We start from the raw sequence: 25019 nt of genomic DNA on the forward strand, positions 1-25019 counted from the left end.
GTATAAAGTATCAGCAACTTGCATTTTGTATCAGTAGTACTTATTTACCCCATATGAAATCGGTTGTATGGTACAGAATTTACATTTTATAGTGGTGTTTCACTAATCCATTAATTTTATTTTTAATGCAGTATAATATATAGAATATATATTATTCATGCCATGTTTTCCCTTTAGCGCCCTCATAAAGCAACAGCTGAAGAGATGACCAAGTACCACAGTGATGAATACATTAAATTTCTTCGATCGATAAGACCAGACAACATGTCAGAATACAGCAAACAGATGCAGAGATGTAAGTTATGTGGGACTGTTTTAGAACAACTGACTGCACAAGAAATGAAACCAGGCAAACCACTGTGAATAAAGAGAGGTATTCAATGCTTCCGGTGAGGCCATTTCTGCAGCTAGGGTGGCTTGTTTTCGTTGAGGATTGCCGAAAACAAGCCATCCTCGCCATCTAAACCCCCTTGCGTGCCGCTCACCCTATTCTGTGTTCCAGGGGAATCCTCGCTGCCAGAGGATGGTGAAGATTCCCCAGAACGGCAAGGTTTGCCGCTAATGCAGCGAGCCTGCTGCATATAGCGGCAACCCTCGCCGTTTTGACAGCCACACTCACCATTTCCACATCGCAGGAAAAACCCAGCGAGTTGGTAATGGCGAGTGCAGAGGTGTCTGTTGAATACTGACCTACGAGCTGTGATGGCAAGCTATCGGCACTGCTGCCGTCACAGCTTGGTATGGGGCATTGTATTGCCACTATTAGTCCCATTTAAAAAAAAAAAAAAAAGTTTTGTCTAGGCGAAAAAACAGGACTATTTTGATGCCTGTGTATTCATTTGTGGGAGTTTTCGCTAGTTTTCTAGTCATTTTTGGACCATGTCTTTTTAAGTCATCTTTTTGGGATGCAAAGGCATGCGTGAAAAATTACTAAAAAGCGGGCGAAAACATGGATTCAGCAAAACATCTGCACTTTAGTAGGTCTAATCGAAATGTAACCTAAACGGCAAAAAGTGCAGTAAATTGGCACCAATTCAATACCCTCAGTCATTCTCCTTTGGGATCAAATAACTCCAGGAGACACAGCTTTTGGTGGATTGATATTTTGAGCTACGGTTGTAGCTCCTTTTCACGTTAAACAGCCCTTCTAGTTGTGCCACGCCTAGGCCTGCGACTTGTTAGTGCCAGGCACTATTTATGTGATTCTTTCCATTTCATATAGCGTTTTATTTGCAAAACAGAGCACAATCCTATTCTGCTGATTTAATATGATATGCAGCATGTCTATACTGTGTATGACTAAATCTGCATAAGAAATGGAATGTTATGCTGCTTTCCCACTGCCTCAACGGGTAATGACCAGCTATTTTTGAACGGGTCTTTGCCTTAATGAGATCGGAGAGTAATCCCTGTTTGGAAAAAGTTTTATTAAGGTATGAAATAAATTACTGTCACTGCACCTATTATACAAAGCTTTCTATTTCATGAAATTAGCATTTGAAATGTGTATTTTAGATATGAAAGCCATGGTGTTATTGGCCTATGTTTTTATTATTGATCTAAAAGGCATACTAGTACTATTTTGTGAATAAAAGAAAAAAATCATATTTTCGTTGTGTCCTAGACTGTTTTGCTCCGGGTTTTCTAGCACTGTACACGGTAGATTTGCATTGATAGTAAAAGCTCACAATAAGAACCACTGATTTTGTTTCATCATAAATTGTTTAAGAATATTATTGATCTTATTAATTCACTATGGTTGGTTCTTGGTAGAGGAATTAAAGGCTTTTATTATATATTATAGCACATCTAAATCTTATGGGAAAAAAAAAAAACGCAGCAATGATGATCTGACATCAAATGTGTAATTGACTCAGTTTCTATGTAATGCTTTAAACCCAAATCCCTATGCTGTATTCACTACAGTACATTTCAGTTATTAATCCGGTACATTATTAACCCTTTGAGTGTCAACATCGCTGAGAGATGTTCAAAATATACGCTAAAAATCCCAGCGTCGCTCACATTTGTTATATAAATTCAAATAAAAAAAGGTTCCTAAGGAAAACATTACAGGTCATTATGATGAATACGAATGTTTACGTTTCACACCTATTTTTAAAAATTCACTTGGTACTGAAAGGGTTAATGCATGTATAATAATAGGGACCCCAGACCATTCACTTTCTAATAGCTAACCAAGTCTCTGCGGTGTCTGACTACACCCCAGTGGCATGGGCCCTAACAACACATTGTCCCTGTGCACCGTTCATGCCCCTGTCCAATACTGCTCTGCAATTGGATAACCCATGTAATAAAGAATTATGTTTTTGTAATCTTTTCACAGATACATTCCATATTTTAAAAATATATTTTATTATAAGATTGTATAGGTAACCTGTTTGTTTTTGTTTATGGTTCAGTCAATGTAGGTGAGGACTGTCCTGTATTTGATGGACTTTTTGAGTTCTGTCAGTTGTCTACTGGAGGCTCTGTTGGTGAGTATTCCCCCCCCCCCCCCCCCCTTGAGCATACAAGGGTATTATGATGTCCATTTTTATTGGTAGATTGTACAACATAATTAAAGCTTAGAACACTGGTGTTTGCATGTCTGTAGGTTATGGTAAGCTGGGGGCCTGATTCATATTTAGGCGTAAAGCAAAAAAAAAACAAAAAACAAGTAACTTTATAGGATAAACCATGTTGCCGTACAAGGGAGGCAAATACGTTTGTTTTTCTGTGAAGGGTAATACTGGCTGCTTTTGCATGTAGCCTAGTAAAGTTAGACTTTTATATTTACATGCAATTTAGATTTGGATGGTGTGTGTGTGAAGCTGAAATCTCTTTACTTTTGGGGTGGGGTTTCTTTATTTTTGCTTGTTACAAACCTAGGTCAAGCCTGTGAACAATTAGAGGTACTGTATACAGGATTTTGTAGCAATTTAAACCCTTGTGTCTCTGGTCATGTAATCGCCTCTGTCCTTTCTTGCAATACACACTTTTTTATCTTCAAAACACACTTTTTAATCAGCTTGTGATTCTATAAGCATTTAACTCAAACGTCCCATAAAAGATACCATTTTTTTTATTCATGTGAACAAACCACCATTTGATTTTATGGGGCTCTATATCCGCAAAGATCCCTCATCTAGCAATGTCCTTTTTTTCAATCAGTATGGGTTCCATTCCACTGTGCAGTCCACCAGGGGGCCTTCCCCTACCCTGTTTAGTAGTTTGTTAACCCATTCTTTGTCCAAATTATGCTTGTCAACTTGAGTGATTATCAACAATATTAACAGTATCCACTCATGTGTATCTGGGATGCAACCTTTGGGAGGGCAAAGGGAAAAAATGAACATCCCCGTACAACAGAATGTAATAGGCCTTCCCTAAATATTTCTTTCCTGTTTTCTCTTTCCTCCATAGGATATACTGGGAGTTTTTGCTATTGTGGTATAGCTGGGTGATTACTGGAGCCGGGCACTTTAAATCTTTTAGATTGTGACTATATGCTCCACCTCTGTCTCATTCGCAGACCAGTTTTAGAAATGCCCCCAGGAAAGACTGTCACATCCTCTGAAGCTCCAGAGGGATTTTTTTTTTTATTTTTTCTTTCTTTATTGATTTGACTTTTTTCCTGCACAACAGCTTGACCGTTTTGGCAACTGTCAGCCTGCAACGAGGGAGCTGCTGGGGGAATCTGGCCCAGCCCTTTGGGGTCTGGAGCCTGGATTCCTGGCAGCAGGGACACTTCCCTAGGGGTGCTCACATCCAGCAGCGTGCTGCTGAGATGGAGTCCCGCAGCCCACCGCCATCAGGATCAGTGTACAGTTAGTATATTTTCCACGGCAGGAGTGGCTTTCACAAATCAACTTTCACTCACATTTACCCGCAGGTTTAGTTTAATTAAAATGCATGCTTACTCTGCGCTTTCCTCCCGTACGCTCTGCCACCTCCCTTTACACGTTCCCCACACTGGGTAAGAACAGCTCACCCGGCCCTGTCCTGGTTCTCGCTGCCTCCCAGACAATCATGTTGTCTCCCACTGCTGTGCTCACCTGGTCTCAGTGGGCAAATCCGACATCCAGATTTGGCTGCTGCATTGAATAATGGATACCAGATCCATTCCGTCAAAAGAATTTCAGAATGGATCCGGCATCATCAATTGAATTTATGCCACAGATTTCACAAACCTATGGTTGTGCTGTATGTTTCTTATTAAAAACATGAATCCCATATTAGCTGATGTACCTGGTTTAAACAAAGCAAAGGTTTGCAGAAGATTTACCCCTATTCACGACCTTAGTCAAATTTAGAAAAAATCCTGACTTGGTGGATGGCTGCAAATTATGGTCACAGGTGATACATTCTAAATGGCACTCAGATGTTTTGCCGCAACTCCAAAACAAAGCACCTGATTACATCACTGGAGAGCCTTCATTTGGAATATACTGTGCCCTGCTCAGACAACAGAAATAAGTTGCACACAAAATGTTTTTGTTCTGCTATTAACATTTAAATGTATCAGACTGCTGAGTCTGCTTCCTGTACACTGACACAATGTTACCTGGCTGTTGGAAATACTGACCAAATCAACACTCTGCATTCAATCTGCCATTCCGAGAGTTGCATTCGCTGAGGATTGTCAAACTGCCCTGGATTCCACAATCTAGCAGCCATTTTTGACCATGCAGCGTTTACTTTTTTAAAAAGCTAGGATCGAATACTGATGGACGATATTTCCGCCTGTCAGAAATAGATATATCGTCCAGGATTCAATACTCCCTTAATGTGCATTCTATAGCAATTCATTAATCCATTTCTAGAACTGACCACCTGATTTGGCATTTTAATTGTTTTGGTACTTGTAGGGATATAATGAGTGTGTTTGCATGTATGGCTTTGTAAAATATTTTTATTAATAACAAAAATATTATTTTTCTTTTTAAGCCGGTGCCGTCAAACTGAATCGTCAGCAGACCGATATGGCTGTTAACTGGGCAGGAGGGCTTCATCATGCTAAAAAATCAGAAGCATCTGGATTTTGTTACGTCAATGATATTGTTCTTGCCATTCTTGAACTACTAAAGTAAGTTTATGTCCTTTCTTGTGTTCTGAAGTAAATGTACCACATATCTAACCATTGGGTCTTCAATCACTTAATGCTTAGTGTATATGGACACTAAAGGGTGCATTCAATTAGGTGCAATGCTTATTGTGTGGGTGTGGCTGTAGCTCATGTTTTTACTATTGGAGCTAGCCACTTTCCCTGTTTAGAAAGCCCACACTAATGCACATTAAGACATAGGGGGGAAATATACGAAGATGGGCGTTCTATTTCAGATGGTGCTAAATAAAGAAGTAGATTCTGATTCATTACCCATAGCAACATCCCATGTGAAATAGATGCCCCATCTTAGTAAATTTCCCCCATAGAGTCCAGGTAAAATGCTCAGAATTTATAGGTTAACCCACCATGGTAAGCCCCAGAGGCTGCAAGGAAAAAAATCTTTGTTATGCTGCTTTCCCACTGCCAAACCTGCTTTGACCCAATTTTTTTAAACGTTTCTTTGAATGGGTCAAAGCAGGTTTTAACCCCTTTCCCACTGCATATAGTAAATGGTATATTACTGGTTAATTACCGTTTTTTTGTACCTTTCACATTGAACCCATTGTGAAAGGTACAAAACTGTAATTAACCAGTAATATACCCCCCTCCCCTGGTACTTACCTGCGTTGCTGGGGAAGCCGCGGGGTACAGCATGGGCGCAGTACTTCGTGTCCCTCCCTGGGGCTGATGGATGCTGGGCAGTGGGGAGGCAGCGGGGTCCATCCTGCATGGGCACGGTGCTGTTGGTGCAGCGGGGTCCATACGGCGTCCGGGCCGTTCCTGCGGCTGATGGGAACTAGGAGTTCCCACTATGCGCATGTCTAATTAACGCCATACATATGAATGAGGCGCTCATTACATATGTGCATATGTAATGAGTGGCTAAATCCTATCCAGGGCACTCATTACACATGCGCATAGTGGGAACTACTGGTTCCCATCAGCCATAGGGATGGACCCCGCTGCCTCCCCACTGCCCAGCATCCATCAGCCGCAGGGAGGGACTCGAAGTTCTGTGCCCATGCCGGACCCTGCTGCCTCCCCGGCAATGCGTGAACCCCGCTGCTCGGATCCCCCACGCAGGTAAGTACCGGGGGGGGGGGGGATGCAGGGCAGGTAGCAGGGGATACCGTTTAAGAGCTTTTCCCACTGGCAAAATAAAACTGCTCTTAAACGGGTAATACACTGCTTTTTACCCGTTTAACAAATACCGGTATTTGTGTTAAACGGGTAAAGCATCCTGGAGCTTTCCCACAGCAGCTCTACCCGTTTAAAAGGGCTATAAAAATGTCAATTTACCTTTAAGAGCTGCAGTGGGAAAGGGGTATTACCTGCACCCCCTGGGGATAAACAGCAGTAATAGAATAGCTTCTGGAGAAGCTAGATGAATTTGCCTCGAAGTACCTAGTATACCATGAATTATGGGTTTGCTTTGTAAAATAGTTGGTGTAGCTTGGCCAATAACCGTTCTCATGCATAAGCAACTTTAATATTTTGAATATACAAAGTGATAAATCAGACCATGGGGCTTTGTTAAAGCCAGTGCTGGTGGATTGTGGTTTTTCGAAGGTAAGGGGGGCGTACAATAAAATATAGAGCTCTCACTCTACTTATTAATTGAAAATATCACTTTCAGATTAATTCAGTTTAAATCCGAAATAACAATTCTATACAAGAAGAATCAAATGTATATTGACTGTATCAATTGTTTGTCTGTAGTCTTTTAGTTCCTGGAAAAACACACAATATTTTTGAGGCAGAAAAGTTAAATAAAACTGTTTATACTGTGCTACCTCCAATGTCCGGTGATAGGGATGCAGCTTTCAGTAAATATTCCATACAGTGTGCAGCCAAGGGTGTTTTCAAATATCTGACCTTGTTTGTATAGTTCCTTAATTAAGAAGTAGATGTTCTTATTGATCCACATCATATTAGGTGAATGAAGATAAATGCATTCCATTGAGTACTTAACAGTTCATTGTCCGTTGTCTGCAACACAAATTAAGGGCTAGATTCTCTAAGCTTCAAAAGTAATAAAATGGAGAGTGATAAACAGCTAGCCAGTCAGCTCCTACCTGCCATGTCACAGACTGTGTTTGAAAAATGTCAGACAGAAGCTGATTGGCTGGCTGTTTATCACTCTCCATTTTAGCACCTATGAAGCTTAATCTGGTCCTAAGCCATCTATAGGCAATTTATATCACTTTCAGATAGCAGGTCGGGTTCAGTACTTTCACACTAGACTCAGGTCGGTCGTTATACACAGGGTGACCCGGGTTTACCCTTCTTCAAACCCGGGTTAGTCAACCCAGTTTGTCAGGTTATGTGCTTTTACATTGCAGCCTCTAGACGCACGGGACCACGCATCATAATGACATTATGCACCGTCTGCACACAATCTGTCGCACAACCGTCAAGATGCATTCTTGTCCAATATCCTGTAGTTGTACAGGAGCCTTTATGGTGGAAAATTCAAATAATTGTCGCAAAAATCGTAAACAAGTTTTTGCCTCATTTATCGTGCACATGGACTATGATTGGAAATGGTAGCCTGTGGAGAGTGCAGCAAGTTGAAGAAAGATGGCTAGTAAACTCAATGAGTTAACCCCTTCCCTGGTAATCCCCAGAATTTTCCGGGCTATGCCTTACTGCCCAGACTGGCCAGCACGGAAAATTCTCATGCCAATTCTCCACTGAGCTGATGGCTGAAATCATCTTTAGCGCTGCTCGGCTGCACGTACCCTTCCCCTCTCACCTCCCTCCCCTGGTTATGTGACAGTCTATGACTGCGGCGACTTCACAACGGGTTGGGCAGCGGCTGATACACAACTCAGCGGCGCTGTCCAGACCTGGGGACACAGTGGTGGGTTTATTTTAGGGAGCGCCCCCCAGAAAAAAACTCGCCCAGTGGGGCGCGCTCCCTGAAAAAAAAAACACCACTGAAGGGGTTAATGATGTACAATGATTTGGGTCACAACTGATGAATCATGCAAAAAGTAAAAAAAAAACCTCAAAAACAAAACAACAAAAAAACCTTTATGACCATTTCTGTGTCGACTTTTTGCATATCCTTCGATAGTCTATTTTTACTGTCGACCTATTTAGTCTGGTGATCTTTTGCATGTTGTCCATATGGGGTTGGACAACTATTGACTGTTTATCTAAAAGCTATAGATTTATTATACCGCACCTGCTATTATGTTGCTGTATAATCATGAGTGGTGACCTGTTTTTACTGAAGCCTTCTTATCCGTAGTTCTGCGGCCACAAACTTATTACAAAGAGCTGTTCAGTAGGCTGCTCTTCTGCACGTGTGGAGAGCTTTCCTGCTAGTAGAAAAGAGCGGTCTCGGATATCCCTGATCGGGCTTGGAGCCTAATTCTCTAACGATCGGTCCCCGGTGTATTTGCTCCGGGGAGCGATGTTTTGGCTCTGCGCATGTCAATATGCCAATATACACATGTGCAGGGCTGCTGTGCGGACGCCTTTGGTGACTTGCACAGTCGCCGAGGTGTTCATACAGGGGGGGAGGGTTGTAGGTGGGATGGAGGCGGTCATGGTGATGGCGCATGGCGATATTCCCCCAAATATGGTGGGCTGGGCATGCCGAAGATTGCACATAATGTCTACCATGTTCTTTGTAAATAAGTCAGCCTAGACTGACTTTTATTTACAGACGTGTCAAAAATCATTTGATGGTCGCCGACCATCAAATGAATTCTTTGTCCCTTACGCTCCCATGCGAATGGATGTGTACGCAGAACATGCAATGTAGTAAAAGCACTATGTAATGTACCACACAAATAAAGGTCTATGTTACCCTGAATAGTAGTGCCTAGTACTGCTAATTGTGCATTTGTTGAGTATCTAATGTTAAACTTAATACTCTTTTTCAGGTATCACCAAAGAGTGTTGTACATTGATATCGATATCCATCATGGTGATGGGGTTGAAGAGGCTTTTTATACCACTGACCGTGTCATGACTGTTTCATTCCACAAATATGGGGAATACTTCCCAGGCACTGGAGATCTCCGGGTACGTATCGGGTTACTTATTTCTTTACAGTTTCTTATATAGCACAACATATTCTGTTGCGCTTTACAAGTGGAAACAGCAGTGATTAAACAAACTGGGTAGATACAAACCGACATGGAGGTAGGAGGGCCCTGCTCCCAAGCTTATAATCTGCTTATTGCAATGTACAATGACCACCTGTTTTTTTGGTCCATTGCACAGAATGGGGTAAATGTAATACCCTTTGAGTTCCAGGCTACTGTATAGGTGCCAATGTTATAGAACAAAAATCAGAATTATTAATAATATAAAATTATATAGCTAAATAATATAAGAAAAATATTTGTTAGCAATATAAGCAAATAACGTGCACCTGTTCTAAACATAACTTAAAAATATATCAAAGTTGGACATAAGAGCCACACGAGTAGGAGACAGTGGGGAAATATATACAGATTAAGGGTGGTATTCAATCCTTGGTCACGACTGTCAGGCCGGTCCGACAATCGTGACCTGGTCGTGATCTCAGTAGGTGGAATTCAATGTCCCTGCCGTGCACTAAAAAAGGGACGTGGCCGCTGAAACGGCCGTGGATCGTTGAGATCTGCCATTGAGTTCGACAGGCCATGGTCGTTCTTGGAAAAACGAGCCCAACTGCTATTAAAGTCTGTCTTGTTTTGCCCAGATGCTTGTACAATGCTGTTGGAAAGACAGCATTGAAAAGGCGTCCGCCGCTGTTTCCCCCATTGGAAATAGTGGCGGGGGATTGAACACTCCTTCAATATTACAAACAAGTTTTTTAAACACATAAGACATTCCCTAATAGTTATTGAGATGGATAGATATATATTTGGACAGAATACAGGGTTATCATAATAATATTTTTATACATTTGTGTACTGTAAAGGTGCCCATACACAGTGCAATCCTGCTTTACATAGTTACATAGTAGTTAAGGCTGAATAAAGACTTGCGTCTATCTAGTTCAACCTTGGTTTTAATGAGTATAATCTGTTATTTTATTCCATAGTTATACTTAGTGCTTTCTGATGTCTTTAAAGACAGATTATGATTATTGCTTTGCAAATTGATGTGCGCTCCTGCACATCGCAAAGTACAAAAAGTATGTGCTGCACGTTCTTTTTTGAACTAGATCACATTGCATCTAGTTCAAAACGCAACGTGCTTTAGCACATCACATGCTTTTGAATTAATACCCAGTTTGTTTAATCACTGTTTCCAATTGTAAAGCGCAGCGGAACATGCTGCGCTATATAATAAACTGTTAATAAATAAATAACTAGATGCAATGTAGTTCAATATGCATGGTGTGCATCACATATATGTTTTGGGACATGTAATGGTTTTGAGGCTGGGACAGATACAGCCAGTGCCAGTGAATAGATCATATATAAAATCTAGTGGCCAATTATCTAATATTATAATCTGAGATCTAATAGATTATGCAATCTAAATTTGGCAGAATACTGGGGTGTTTCATGTAACTCTCCTTGTATTAGGAGGTATTGTACCCTTGATGGCTAACCTTGACACACCAGATGTTGTTGAACTACACATCCCAGCATGCCCTGTATCCGTTTTAGCATGGCTAAATAGCAAAACTGTAGCATAGCATGCTGGGATGTGTAGTTCAATAACATCTGGAGTGTCAAGGTTAGCCATCAAGGGATTATCCTGTTCAAGTGCTGTTATATAGGCTGCTGTTGCTATCCAACCTGACTTCTGAGTTACAATTCCGACTACATGTTGCTTTCTTTCACATTGCTTCACTTTTTAATATATATATATATATATATATAATCACAGCTCTTGTAATATGCACCTGGTCCTAATGTCCGTATCTTCCCTTGTTCTATTTTGAAGGATATTGGTGCAGGAAAAGGCAAGTACTATGCTGTCAATTTTCCAATGCGAGATGGCATTGATGATGAATCATATGGACAAATATTTAAACCAGTGAGTAGAATGCGCTGATTTCTTTGTTGGTATGAGACCTGATTTGTCCTAATAAATATACGTTCTCTACATTGACATTACTGCTATTGTTACTCATTTCTTTAACACAGATCATTTCCAAAGTGATGGAAATGTACCAGCCCAGTGCTGTGGTCTTACAGTGTGGTGCTGATTCGTTGTCTGGAGACCGGCTTGGATGCTTCAATTTGACGGTGAAAGGTAATTGAGGCTTGTACTCTTAAGTTCATGTCAAAGTGTGTATTTCTGTAAATGTGGTTGGTCCTGTTAAAATAGAAATGAAGCCAACATCACTTTGCTGGACAGAAACATGGCCTTACTAGGAAGAAATGTCTGATCTTTCATCCTTCTCTGCATGTACCTCTGTTGTTGACCAACAGACATGAAAAAGTTTGATTTGGGGAAAAGGTCACCATGGAAATGGTTAATGTAGTCGACATGAATGTTTGAAGGGTTTTTTCAGCCACGCGTACCCCAAATTAGTGTGATGCTTCATGCCAAGTAATTTGTTGTGATTGGCACACACTACCATTCCCAATCATATTTTGTATGAATGGTAAAATATGAAAAGTCAAAAAACTTGGTTCCCCTATTGCCATGTGGGTGTTTTGCTTTCGTTGACCCTGTGCATGTCAACCATATGATGTCATGTGATGTGTACTGTATCTGCTCGACAATGTCTCGATCAACCATGCTTAGTCAAACTCGTCTAGTTAGATGCCTAAACATAGTCGACCATGTGAATGTCTATCACGCTCCCGTCGACCAAAGGCTTGTGTCTAACTTTCGTTACTGTCGATCTAGACGGGATTGCCTATCTTTAGTTATCTAATTAGACTGGCTCGACTAAGCGCAGTTGACCATAACACGATCGATCTAGACACCGTCAATCCTCTATGTCATAGCCATGATGTTGACCTATCATCCTGATCCCCTTATTCACAATAAGGTCTTGAATGCGGTGACTGTACATATAGAAAGTTACCTCCAAAATTTACATCTGTGTTTCATCAAAATTAAACCTTTTGAACCTTAAATACCAGATGCTAATGTGTAATGAACCTGGTCTGTTTACAACATGTCGCTAAATAAATAGGTAAAGCCCCAACCTGAGTTTCCTAGTCTTTCAACTCCCTGTAATTACAACATTGTTTCTGTGTCCTTCAGTGCTATTATCATACTCTTACATAGCGTAGCAAATTCAGTTGCGCTATGTCAGGGGTAGCCAACTCCAGTCCTCCAAACAGTTACCGTTTCCCAGGTCTCCTCACAGAATCATAAGTGAATTAATTAGTTCCACCTGTGGATCTTTTAAAAGTGTCAATGAGTAATGAGTGCAACTGTGTACCTGCGAGGTGAGCTGGAAAACATGAACTGTTGGCAGCTCTTGAGGACAGGATACCACTGCCCTCTGCATTCTGCTTGCCATCCCTAGCACTTACGTTTTCTCTCCATGATTTCCACAGGTCATGCAAAGTGTGTTGAAGTTGTAAAGACCTTTAATTTGCCTCTACTGATGCTTGGTGGAGGCGGGTATACTATCCGCAATGTTGCTCGCTGCTGGACATATGAGACTGCTGTTGCACTGGATTGTGAGATTCCTAATGGTAAGTAATGCAAGTGTGCATGCCAAATCTGTCTATTCCACATGTGAGGGAGACTGTTGCTTTCATTATCCTTTTAGTATATATTTATTTTATATTATTTTGCTGCTCACAAAGGTCTGGATTTAGGTAATATAATATTCATTCTATCTTCAGTGTTCTCGTTTCCTTACTACGATCTCTGCTATGTCAGCTTTCAGCATGGTTTAGGGCCATCTCTGGAAATAACACAATTCCTCTCCTGCACAGAAATATGTAATATAGCAACTATACGTACAGACCAGGGGACAGATGGATTGAGAAGGACTTTCACAGATTAGTTTTAAAATCACACTAAAAATAAATGATCTTTGTTTAGCATTTATGCCCATTGCCATTGGTCACAGCCGCTGATTGGCTACTCTGACAACCCGTCCCTCAGCCTATCCCCACGTGTTTTGTGTTACTGTAAGTACTTCAGTTATGCCCTGCAGATAGATTATTTTATTTTACCTTTTTCTCATCTATTATTTTTAAAGTATGCTTGGTATTATTTCATTCTATGAATATAGTTTTGTGTATATACAGTATGCATGTGTATTTTTATTGTATCTAAACTTGTGCTTTGTAACATGCCGTTTTTCTGTTTCTTCCCAGAGCTTCCATACAACGATTACTTTGAATATTTTGGTCCAGACTTTAAATTACATATTAGTCCTTCAAATATGACAAATCAGAATACGCCAGAATACATGGAGAAAATAAAGTAAGAGGAATCCTATTGCCATTATGAATAGATTTATAGGACAGTTAAGGTGGCACATACACAGGTCTGATTTGTCAGAGGCACAGGTTGGACCTGTTTTCACCTTGAACTCCCCTGAAAGTTCCTCGGGAGGACTACATCTGACTTGGCACTATATCTGCCATTTTTTACACACGATAAATTGCATGCGATTTATCGTGAGTAAAAGGACGATCGAGCTGCTGGGGGGAGTTCAGAGGATATCGTATGTGAAACGTTGTGGGTGTTTTTTAGTGATGGTCTAATCTCAAGGCTCCAATCCAAAGGTCTTCGGATTGGACCTGATGTCAAACCCTTCCAATTTCACACAATATGTCGGAATCTGGTAAAATCGGACCAGTGTATGAGCACCCTTTTACTTTTTTTTTTTTTTCTTAGGCCTTTCTTAACAAATTTTGCAACGGCGCACAATGTATTGATTTGTGTAGGCAATACATTTTCATAATTTTTTTTTATTTTATTTTTTTTACTCACAGGGGGTATGCAATCTGGGATAACGGCTGTCTATCCCCGCCGACAGCCATGATCCTGGCCCGTTTACGGTCTGATTGACCGCAAAATGACAGGCGGGATTCAATGTCCCACCTGCCGCTCGGCGCAAAGGGGGCGTGGCCGTGAAAGCGGTTGTGGATTGTCTATCTGCGGCCGGGATCGCAACAATCTACAGCCGTTATCAGCAGGGCGGCCCCGAACACTTCTGCCGTGATCCCGCATCAATGCTGTCATTACAGATAGCGGCGGCTCCCTATTCAATGCTATCTCCCACGTTGGAAATAGCGGCGGCACATTGCATACCCCCCTTAGAATAGAAGGTATACTGCACTATACTCGGACCTTCCGTACTACTTCCAAACAGTTTGTAGTTTGAGCTTACAAATATTAAATAAAGGGAATATCTTGAACTACCATAAAATGAATGAATGAAATTAATAAAACTATGCACAGTATGTATTTAGCAGGATGATTTTCAGAGCTTTATGTTCTTTATTAATGTTGTCTGTTAATTTATTAAAAATCTCAATGAATAAGTTATCAGCATGAATGAGCGTTTTATTATATCAGATCTTGTGTCTTTTTATAGCACAGAACCTAGCTAAGACTTTGGGAGTAACAGCCCCAGGAAATTACTGCAGATACTAATTTAATTTTCCCATTTTACCTTTCTCCACTTATGTAATTGTATCTAGATAACATGACTAGGTCAAGTAGCAATACACCCCAAATTAATCTTTTCTTTTCATGGTATTTTATTTTCTGTGTAAATTCTTTCCTGTAAGCAGGCCTCCTTTATGTAGATCAGTGGTCAGGGAACTCGGTCCTCATTACCCCACGCAGTGCAAGTTTTGCAGGTCTCCTCACAGAATCACAAGTGATATAATTAACTCCACCTGCGTACCTCATAAAATGTGTCTGTGAGTAATTAGTACACCTGTGCACCAGCTGGGTTACCAGCAAAACATGCACTGTGTGGGGTAATGAGGACCGAGTTCCATGACCACTGATGTAGATCTTTCAAATGTAGTTTTAATTAGCATCTTAAAAGTAGACTACGTTTAAATCGAAATAATTATAATAATGTTAAGGCAGTTTACTGTGCATCAAATCATTTATTTCTTTTCTTTTCTTTTGAAGACAGCGTTTATTTGAGAATCTCCGTATGCTGCCACATGCTCCAGGAGTGCAGATGCAGCCTATACCAGAGGATGCCATTCAAGAGGACAGTGGGGATGAAGAAGGGGAAGACCCGGATAAACGCATTTCCAGTATGTTATACTGTAGTTGTAAAATAGAAGTAGCTGAGTAGTCTGGGAATTGTCTTTATGTCCCCCACATCACAAAATGAATAAATCAGCTGGGGCAGGGGGGTGATGGTTAAGCTGCGTGGGGAGGGAAATGAGGGCTAGTCTGCTGTGTAGTGTTTAGGCTAGGATTTTTCTTTTAGCTCCCCCCCCCTCCCCATCATGGAGCAGGCATCGGGGCACCTGGAAGAGCTCACACTCCATTCTCAGTAGAGGCAAATGGGGTTTCACTGCAGCGGTTGTGGCTGGAACCTGTGGTGGAACTAAAGAGTTGTAGGCTCAGGTGCAAGCATATGCTTTGGGCCCTCACTAACCCACCTCTCCCCACTCCAATTAAGGGTCCCCTCTTTTACAAATAGGGGATGTATAGTGTAACACAGACCGTGGTGTTAGGTAAAGTGTCACAAAAACACTTGGGTAGGGGGTGTACACAATATCCTATATGAAAGGGGGATTAGGAGAACACAGTATGTTACAAATACACTCATAGAAGTATAGGTGTAGAGGGTGACAGACACGGGTAAAGGGGGACAAGGTGTCTCACACGTAGGTCCAAGAAAAAAATCTAAGATACAGCGCTGGGTTTTTTCTGAAAATAATTTATTACAAAATAAATAAAATGATTTTTAATGAATAAAAATATCACACAATGTACATTTCATATGAGAATTCTCCTGAAATAAACTTGTATATAAAAAGTTGTTAAAGATATTAATATAAAGAATGATAATGGATGTGAGTATTTCCAGCTAGCATTCAAGTATGTTATGGAGGATTAATTTTGTGTCCAAATCAACACCAAAAGATTATATTTACCAGATGATTATGGTATCCTTGTTAAGGAAGCCTTCATCAGGAGCTTGAGTGTTTAGTGTGACTAGGGTTGTCCTGGTTACACTCCAGCTCCTGATGAAGGCGTGTGAACAGAGAGAGATTCCATCTCACACCTTCTCCAGTTAAAATCTTGGCACATCCGGACCAGTTTATACCACCATCTTGGATCCCATTACTGAGTTCTACTTTGCAGCAACCAAGCTAGGTATTGGCATACCATAAGAACTGCATCGTCTCACTATTGAGTGACGTTTGGAATCCATCCTTAACGAGGATACCATAATCATCTGGTAAATATAATCTATTGGTGTTGATTTGGACATAAAATTGATCCTCCATAACATACTTGAATGCTAGCTGGAAATACTCACATCCATCATCATTCTTTTTATTAATATATTTTACAACTTCTTATATACAAGTTTATTTCAGGAGAATTCTCATATAAAATGTATATCGTGTGATATTTTTATTCATTAAAAATTCTTATTTATTTTGTAATAAATTATTTTCAGAAAAAAAACAGCGCTGTATCAGATTTTTTTATTGGTTTTGCAATTATTTGGGAGCCTTACACCCTCCCGATACAGCAGCTTTACCAACACTGGTGGTTCCCCCTTTCTGGTCTCACACGTAGGTATAGGGGTACATGGGGTCACACACTCAGAGGAAGTGGGTGGGGGGAGAGTTTCTTTCACACGCACAGGGAAAGGGGTGGTATAGGGGGAGGTCACATGGAGGATGAGTGGGTAGGACAAGGTGTCTCACATATACACAGGGATAGTGGGGACGGGGGGGGGTTACATATTGTGCATGGGGGGGTAGGGGGCATCACACATACAGTTAGGGTGGTACTAGGTATCACACACAGGTATAGGGGGTACAGGTAATCACAAACTGCAGATGAGGGAGGTAGAGGGTAGTCTCATACTGGGAATGAGAGGGGTCACAAACAGAAGAAAAGGGCACATGGGGTAACACTAGTGGATAGGTGGGTACAGGTGCACTCACCAATCTATGTAGTGTGCTGCAGGCTCCAGGGTGTCAGGGAAAGGGGTAAACTGGAGTGGGGTAGATTCCCATTGGGACACAGAGTAAACTGGTGCTGCCTGGCTGGATGTACCGACGAGTCAACCCCATGTGGTAACAGGAGCGGCTTAGCTCCTCTTCTTCATCTATGTTGTGGGAGGAGAGAGGGTGCATCGACTCCTGGGTGGGGTAGAGAGGGCCAAGTGTTTTGCAACTGCCAGTAGTTCCACCCCTGGCTGGAACAACTGACAGGCGCTCTCATCAGAGGTCAGAGGAGGTGAGCAGCCTGTTAGTGGGGTGGGATGTGGCTGGAAGAGCAGCGTGTCTCTTCCAACCACATCCCATCCTACAGCACTGACAGGCCGCTCAGCGCTAACCTCTGATGAGAACGCCTGTAGGCAACAGCTGCAACAGTCACATCCTGCCACTCACAGCATATCCGTGGCAGGCGGCACAAGGGCGCAGCATAATGGTCCTAAAATGGGCAGGAATGGAGGAAATAACAGGCAAGGTGCGGTTCCCAACAAAATATAGCTAGCGGGATTGGTGTGTGTGTGTGTGTGTGTGTGTGCGCGCGCGTGCTTTTGGGGATGTAATGGTTAGTTGTAGAATACTTATCAACAGCGCCATTGCGAGTTGGAGTTTGGACCGAGTCACCTTCCAGAGTAGGGGAGTCACCCAGAGCTTGAATATCCAAGAGATGTTGTTTGGAATCCTTCCAGGTGATGGGCAATGTCCAAAGTGGACCTTTTTGCCGCACTTTGGACATTGCCCATCACCTGGAAGGATTCCAAACAACATCTCTTGGATATTCAAACTCCAACTCGGGCCTTGAGTCCCAGGGAGAAAAACCACACACCCCAGCCTCCTATCTACAGGTGGACGGTAATCAAATACCTTTGTATGCATTTGCACTTTATGGTCCTGACCCCAGGCACAATAGGAATGGACAGTCCCCATATTGCTTTTTAAAATCCCACAAAAAGCCAGTTGCAATTTGTATCGGTATATATATTTTTATTGGTCATGTCATTTAATAAAATGTATTGTTTATAAATTGTACAATCAGTCCAATCCTTATCACACAATATTTTACTTTTTTCCTTCATTGTGCTACTTTTTTCCTGAGTCTTGCATCTTAGTTCGCAGATAGGTCTTTTAGGATTACTGTTTTGGTATGTCTAAGTAGCAACGATGTGTGCTAAATGTGGCTATGTGACGTGATTTGAGGAGTGGTGTAAGTGGGCACATCTGTAGAAGACGGTTTGAACTTTTTTAAGTGACAAACTACTTTTAATTCCCACATTCACCTTATTTTGGTTAGTAAAAATTAAAATACTTTTTCTACAAATTAAGTAATTCTGTACAAATATACTGTAAGAGGTTGAAAAGTATTTTTATTGTGAAATATATCTAGTCATTCACATTAAAGCTGATATTCATTTACTGGCTGAATTTAATTTAGACTTAAAAAAAAAAAAAAGACCCGTTTGCGCACAAAAACACATGGATTCAATGGAACCTGTGTGTTTTCACAGAAAAAAAACACCTGTTTTCAGGGATTTTGCTTTGCCAGTGGCAGGGGAAACCTATCCTCAATAAACTGCGGCATGCGTAGCTTTATAGGGGCTATGCCAGTGGTTCCCAAACTGAACCAAATCCTGCCCTTTACCACATAACTGAACCTAAGTAGCACATATAAACACAATCTACTTAATTCGATATATATTTTTGGGGGGCCTAGGGGTGCCTTGGAAGAATTTTGATACTCTAGGGTGCCGTGATTACAAAAAGATTGGGAACCCCTGGGCTATGCAATTCTCATTGATGAGAGGTTATTGAATATCGGCCTAAGTGAGGTATAAATAGTTCATATAAATCTTTTTCTAATTCTGTCTGTGTAACATGCTATTTTGACAGTTAATATGTACTAAGTTAAAGGGGGGGGGGGGGGGGGGGTTATGTATGAAGCCTCTTATAGAGTAGAGATCTTGTCTGCCTCTCCAAACTTTACAGTAGATACATTTCTGGAGTATTTTTACGCTCCTTTCTGCTTGGTTTCATCATTTTCCAACAAGATGCATCATTAATATCTTTTATTTTATTTTTTTCCCCCTCAATTATATTTAAACTCCATTTATAGTACGTGCCTCTGATAAGCGGATTGCTTGTGAGGAGGAGTTTTCGGACTCGGAGGATGAGGGTGAAGGAGGAAGACGTAATGTAGCTGATCATAAAAAGGGAACCAAAAAAGCAAGACTTGAAGAAGACAAAAAGGAAACGGATGACAAGAAATCAGGTTGGTCTATAAGAAGCATCTTATTAGATGGCTGAGTAACCTGTTGGACACTCAAATGTTTAACATCTGATCCGTGTGTGTGTGATGTGGTTCCCCTTCCTATAGGCTTTTATACCAGTTTATCCATTTAAAATAATCACACAAGCTGTGGTGGTCTTACAGCTTGAGAGCATAGAAAATATTATAAAAGTGAACATAATTGGTGACATTTACCTGAATGTTATCTATGTATTGGCAGATCAGAGATACCGGCTATTCTTTGTTCAAGTCTTGGTTGTAAATATACATAATATTAATAGAAACAAAAATAGTATTCATCATCCTAGAACAGGCATGTCCAAACTATGGCCCTCCAGCTGTTGTGAAACTACAAGTCCCATCATGCCTTGCCACAGTTTTCCTATTAGGGAATGCTAAAACTATGGCAAGGCATGCTGGGATGTGTAGTTTCACAGCTGGAGGGCCATAGTTTGGACATGCCTGTCCTAGAAGCTTTGCTCCTAGAACAACTGCTTTGTGTGGCCAGTTTGGACTGTTCTCTTCTATAAAGCTTTTCATGTACTATTTTACGGGTTGTTAGGTCGACTGTCAAATGGTTGACCACTATTGGTCAACAGTCAAAAGGTCGATACAGGAAAAGCATGGCACGGAAAAGGCCATGGATTGCCAATCTGCGGCCGGGATCGCTACAATCCACGGCCGTTATCGGCAGAATGGGCCCGACCGCTTCTAAAGTCGGGCCCGTTCTGCCGTTATCCCGCATCAATGCTGTCGTTAAAGACCGCATTGAATAGGGAGCCGAGGCTATTTCCCACATCGGAAATAGCCACGGCACATTGCATTCCCCCCTTAAGCTGTAATAGAATAGGGGAGTAAAGCAAAACTAAATTTGAACCTGGGCACAACTGCTGTAAAAACTGGATGGTCCATGGGCATGATTCAGGTTAATCGGTAGGGCTGCCAATTAATAAAAAGACCGCACATGGTAATCTGCGCATGCTGGAGACGTTCGTGTGGACGGGAGCTGGCGATGGCTAGCAATCATAGGCTGGCTGCAGGGTGATTGACACCCTGCAGGTGTTTGTTGGCAGTAACACAGGCGTTCCCTGGCCGTTGGAAGGGAGGGCTGCTGACCGCATCAGAGCAGTGCTGAGTAAGTTAAAACGGCTGCAAATACATTCACAGCTGTGCACAGGGATGTGAGACAGCTTGCATTTACCCGATCGATGGGCTCTGAAATCCCGCAGCCCAGCGATCAGTTCTGAATTACCCCTTATGTACATTATTAATGAATGAATGAAAAGCTGTGTAGTTTACTAAACCATGTAGGGTGGGCAGCGGAGGGGATGATTTGGGTAGATGAAATGTTAATGACCGTAATCTGACTTGGGCAGTCCATACCAGTAGTTCGTTAACATTTGATTATAGCTATGTACATGCTCTGCTGCTTACGGTTGCCGCTGCATTTTATGAAGCTAAGGCCCTCCTGCAATGTGAAGCGATAAAGGTCATGCCTGTGGCATAATGCTCCAGCTAAAGATCTTGCGGGACCATGTAAAAATATAATTTCTAAAATGAATGGCAATCAAGGACTGGTGGTCTGTCTGCGCAGGAAATATTTAGTTTAAACATGTCATCCAAATAAATACTGGTGTAAATACCAATTAAAAGTATACCACACATGGCACATGAGAGCCTAATCACCCAGTCCTTTTTCATACTGGGACGTTGCACATGCAGGGAAAGGGATTATAACATCATCCTGTTACAGTGCAGTATGTTTGCTTAATAAACTGCAATAAGACTGGCACATCCCAAAAATATGTTATTTGGACACACACACACCACCTACCACAAGTAGGTTTTCCTCCAAAATCTTTTTATCCAAAGGGATAGTCCGTCCCTTAAGAAAAGCATCTCATATTGCTGTGTTCCTGGCACCATGCCTCTCTACAGTTATATCATGCATACAGTAACATTCAGTTTTGAGGCCTAAAGGTTCACGCATCAGACCATTGAGTCGTCTTTCATGGGTACTAAGATTTGACTGAATGTTTGTTCTAGAAAGACTCAGATATTCTCCATTGCTTTGATTGTTCCATAGGACAGGTGAGTACTTTCAAATGCTCCCAGAGAGACGTCCTCATACATCTAGCCTCAGTACACCATGCAGCGCAGGATGCCTGGCGTGTGTGAGCCGCCAGGTCCTGTGCAACTGTGCTAACATTGGGTAGCTTTTTTTTTTTTTTTTTTATATATATATACAAATGTGCCTTAGTTGCAACACCATATCTCTAGGACGCAGGGGCAGTGTGTTTAATATATTTGATATGTGGCACATATAAGTTGTGTGTGCGACTGAGGGCCTTATTCTAGTTCACTCTTTCTGACAAAATCCTTCTTACATGGACAAAACCATGTGCACTGCAGGGGGGAAGATGTCAAATGTGCAGAGAGTTAGATTTAGGTGAGTTATTTTGTTTCTGTGCAGGGTAAATACTGACTGCTTTATTGTTACACTTCAATATAGATCTCACTTTGAAGTTAAACCCCACCCAAACCTAATTCTCTCTGCACAAGTTACACCTGCAGTGCACATGGTTTTGTCCCTCTAAGAAGGATTTTGTCAGAGAGTGAACTAGAATAAGGCCATGAGTCTCTATACTGAGCACAACAGAACTTAATAGGAAAAAAAGCTGAGTCTCCTACATTGTATACCTCATACGCATATTCAGAGACTCCGTTGCACAGACTGAAAAGTGTCATATACCAAAGGCATCAGTCTCCCTGTGTGTCCAGTTCGCATTTCATTGTGAATAAGCTTCATTTTCATCAAAAAAGACAACATAGATGCCCATGCTAGCAGATTGTCACAGAATTTGGCACGACTGCAGCAGTGATGTATGAAGAAGTTTCTGTATACACCTATATATCTGCTTTTCTGTAACCTGTTGGATACTATTTTGAAGGCTCTTTCAGCTTTATGATTTAAATGCAATAAATAGGACCTCCTTCAGGCATGTTTATTTTGAAATCAATTGGACCAGTTTCATTGTACACAGATTGCACATAATTTAAAATACAAAAAATGCCTCCGGATGGTGGAGGAATATTATAGCCACTGTATGTACTTTGGTTGTCATTGCCCTGCCTCATTTTCATCGGAGAACGGATTAAATACATGTTGTCACTGTTGGTTTTCCAGATGTGAAAGATGATGATAAAGCCAAGGACAATGTTGTGGAGAAAATGGACACAAAAAGGTGACTTTGTTTTTCGTTTATTTTCCTTTGCTGTACAGTTTGTCCTTAAGGTGCATTCACAGTGGGCAGTTTTGCCCAGGATGTATGCAGAGCGATGATGGGGGAACTGGCGAGGCTGAAATTTGCTCAGTGCTTACAGAGTGATTTTCCCAGCGGTGGATGGCTTTCCATAGCAGGACGCTATGAAGGGTGTCCACCCTGTAGCTCATCTACTGGTAATACCAGCAGATGAGCGGCGACAGGCAACGATGCGGGAGCGCACATCAGCAATCACCACTCATCATCGGGCCACACACACTGGGCAGCTTCTGAAAGCAGCTCAAACTGTGAAAATGAGCTGCTTTCAGCTCAAATTGGCCCAGTGCGTATGGGCCTTTAGCTGTTTTTGGAGATATATTCACTTTGTTTATTGTATTGTTTTTTGATTATTTTTAATTCTTTTGAAAAGTGTCAAGTCAGAACAGCCAAACAATCCCTGACGTAAGACGAAGGCTTGCAGAACATTATGAGTAACAATGGAAGTAGAGTACGCCTGACCCCTCACCTCCCTGACCAGAGACTTCTCATTCTACCCCACCGTAGCACTTGGCATGGACCGTATTTATTGTAAGACGGTATTGTTACCCTGGCAGGTCATATTGAGTTTTCTAACTATGGAGCAAACTTTCTTATCTTCGCCATGCTTTATGTAATAGTATTTAAGATGAATGTGTTATGTTTCATGTCTTAAACCGATCTATTAAAATGCCTTTTTTTTTGCCTTTATTAGCGGGTTTTTTTTTTCTAGTTTTTTTTTTTTTAGACCACAAGTATTATTTTCTAGATTTCTCAGTGTAAACGCAATAATCTTAAAATATATAGGGGGGTATTCAATGTCAGTCGAGGTTTGCTGTTTGTCGAGCTTGATGGCTAGCTCGCCCGAATTTGGTTATTATTTATTTGCTCGCATATTCAATGTTGTGTATTTCTCGCCTGGTGAATTTTTTTTTTTTTTCTGTTTTGTTCCCCAGTCGAGATTTAGTTTTCTCCCCTAGTCGAGCAGACTGCACTGTTTGTTTGCTCGACTTTAGGGAAACTCTATTCAATGCTTTGGATTTTTTTTTTCCTGCTCGCCGGGACTCGGGCATATGATACTCGACTTCATCTGTTGGCGTGCTGTGTTGTCCTTAGGCTGTTTCTTTTTTAAATCTGGCCCGTGTTCTTTAGCCCCAATGTAGAGTATATAGGGGAAGCTGTGCTATCAGTGTGCTGAATAATATAGAAGTCATGTACGCACGTAATGATGGTTTTTATACTCACTTTTATTTGGTAATGGCACTTCTATTATAAACAAATGCAAATACAATTGTGATTACATATAAGTTGAATGCAAGAACTCTAATGGTACCACTGTGGATAGGTGCTGTGGACTCAGATAAATCACTGCCCGGAACTGAGGAAGGGAAACAGCAGCATCGGGACTCAAGCTGTTGGCACAGGGGGGTGTTGCGTGGGGCTGACATCCTGACCCGCCCGCAGTGCACCTTCCGCCGTGAGTACTTTATACATCGGGGCAGTCCGTTCCTAACCGCGCGGCGCTGTAAGTCAGGCTTCTTCTCCGGGTTAGCTTGTTGTCCTGATGCAGATCCCCGGGTTTTCTTCTTCCGGGTCCTGCGTGCAGCACAGGCTCGCCGGGTACTCGCCCCACATAACACCCCCCTGTGCCAACAGCTTGAGTCCCGTTGCTGCTCTGTTTCCCTTCCTCAGTTCCGGGCTGTGATTTCTCTATTTTGGTGTCCACTGCGCAGCACCTATGTTACGCGGTACCGTTATAGTTCATTGCATTCAACTTGTATGTAATCTCAATTGTACGCCCACATCTCGCACCAATGGGCTAACCTCGACAGGCAGGGACTCGCGTGATTGACACATTGAATAGCCGCGACCTCGCCAAGTCGAGTAAAAAAAAAAAAAGCGAGCAGACCGAGAAAAAAAAAAAAAAAAACTTTTTAAAAGCCCTCGACAGACATTGAATACCCCCCATAGTGTCTGCAAATTAGACTAATACCAACAGATTTTAAGTATATAAGCTTATCTCTACCCAGCCTACAAATCTTTCTCTAATTTTATTTGTGGTACCTGAAGTGTATTTTGATAGAGAAGAACACACACAACTTACATTGACATTTATATAATTGATTATTGGAAAAATTTGATTGGCACAATTTTAAAAATGAGCACAGTTTTTATATTGTGAATTTATTACCTTTTTACACCTACTTCTATAGACTGTATTTAGAAGTAGA

General features: G+C 41.5%; 1 protein-coding gene across 1 annotated transcript in view; it reads left to right on the forward strand.

Moving 5' to 3' along the window:
• Positions 1–24789, forward strand: part of HDAC2 (histone deacetylase 2) — a 40961-nt gene extending 16172 nt beyond the window's left edge. The window contains exons 3-14 of the mRNA XM_083176867.1: positions 178–295; positions 2424–2498; positions 4951–5089; positions 9007–9148; positions 11012–11104; positions 11215–11323; positions 12589–12729; positions 13363–13471; positions 15143–15273; positions 19316–19471; positions 22677–22734; positions 23183–24789. Of these exons, the coding sequence (XP_083032993.1) occupies positions 178–295; positions 2424–2498; positions 4951–5089; positions 9007–9148; positions 11012–11104; positions 11215–11323; positions 12589–12729; positions 13363–13471; positions 15143–15273; positions 19316–19471; positions 22677–22734; positions 23183–23213 (1302 nt within the window). The 3' untranslated portion in view covers positions 23214–24789. The remainder of the gene's footprint in view (positions 1–177; positions 296–2423; positions 2499–4950; positions 5090–9006; positions 9149–11011; positions 11105–11214; positions 11324–12588; positions 12730–13362; positions 13472–15142; positions 15274–19315; positions 19472–22676; positions 22735–23182) is intronic.
• Positions 24790–25019: the final 230 nt, after the last annotated feature.

The sequence above is a fragment of the Crinia signifera genome, chromosome 3 (assembly GCF_055691185.1).
Source record: "Crinia signifera chromosome 3, ASM5569118v1, whole genome shotgun sequence".
In the NCBI taxonomy this organism is placed as follows: domain Eukaryota; kingdom Metazoa; phylum Chordata; class Amphibia; order Anura; family Myobatrachidae; genus Crinia; species Crinia signifera.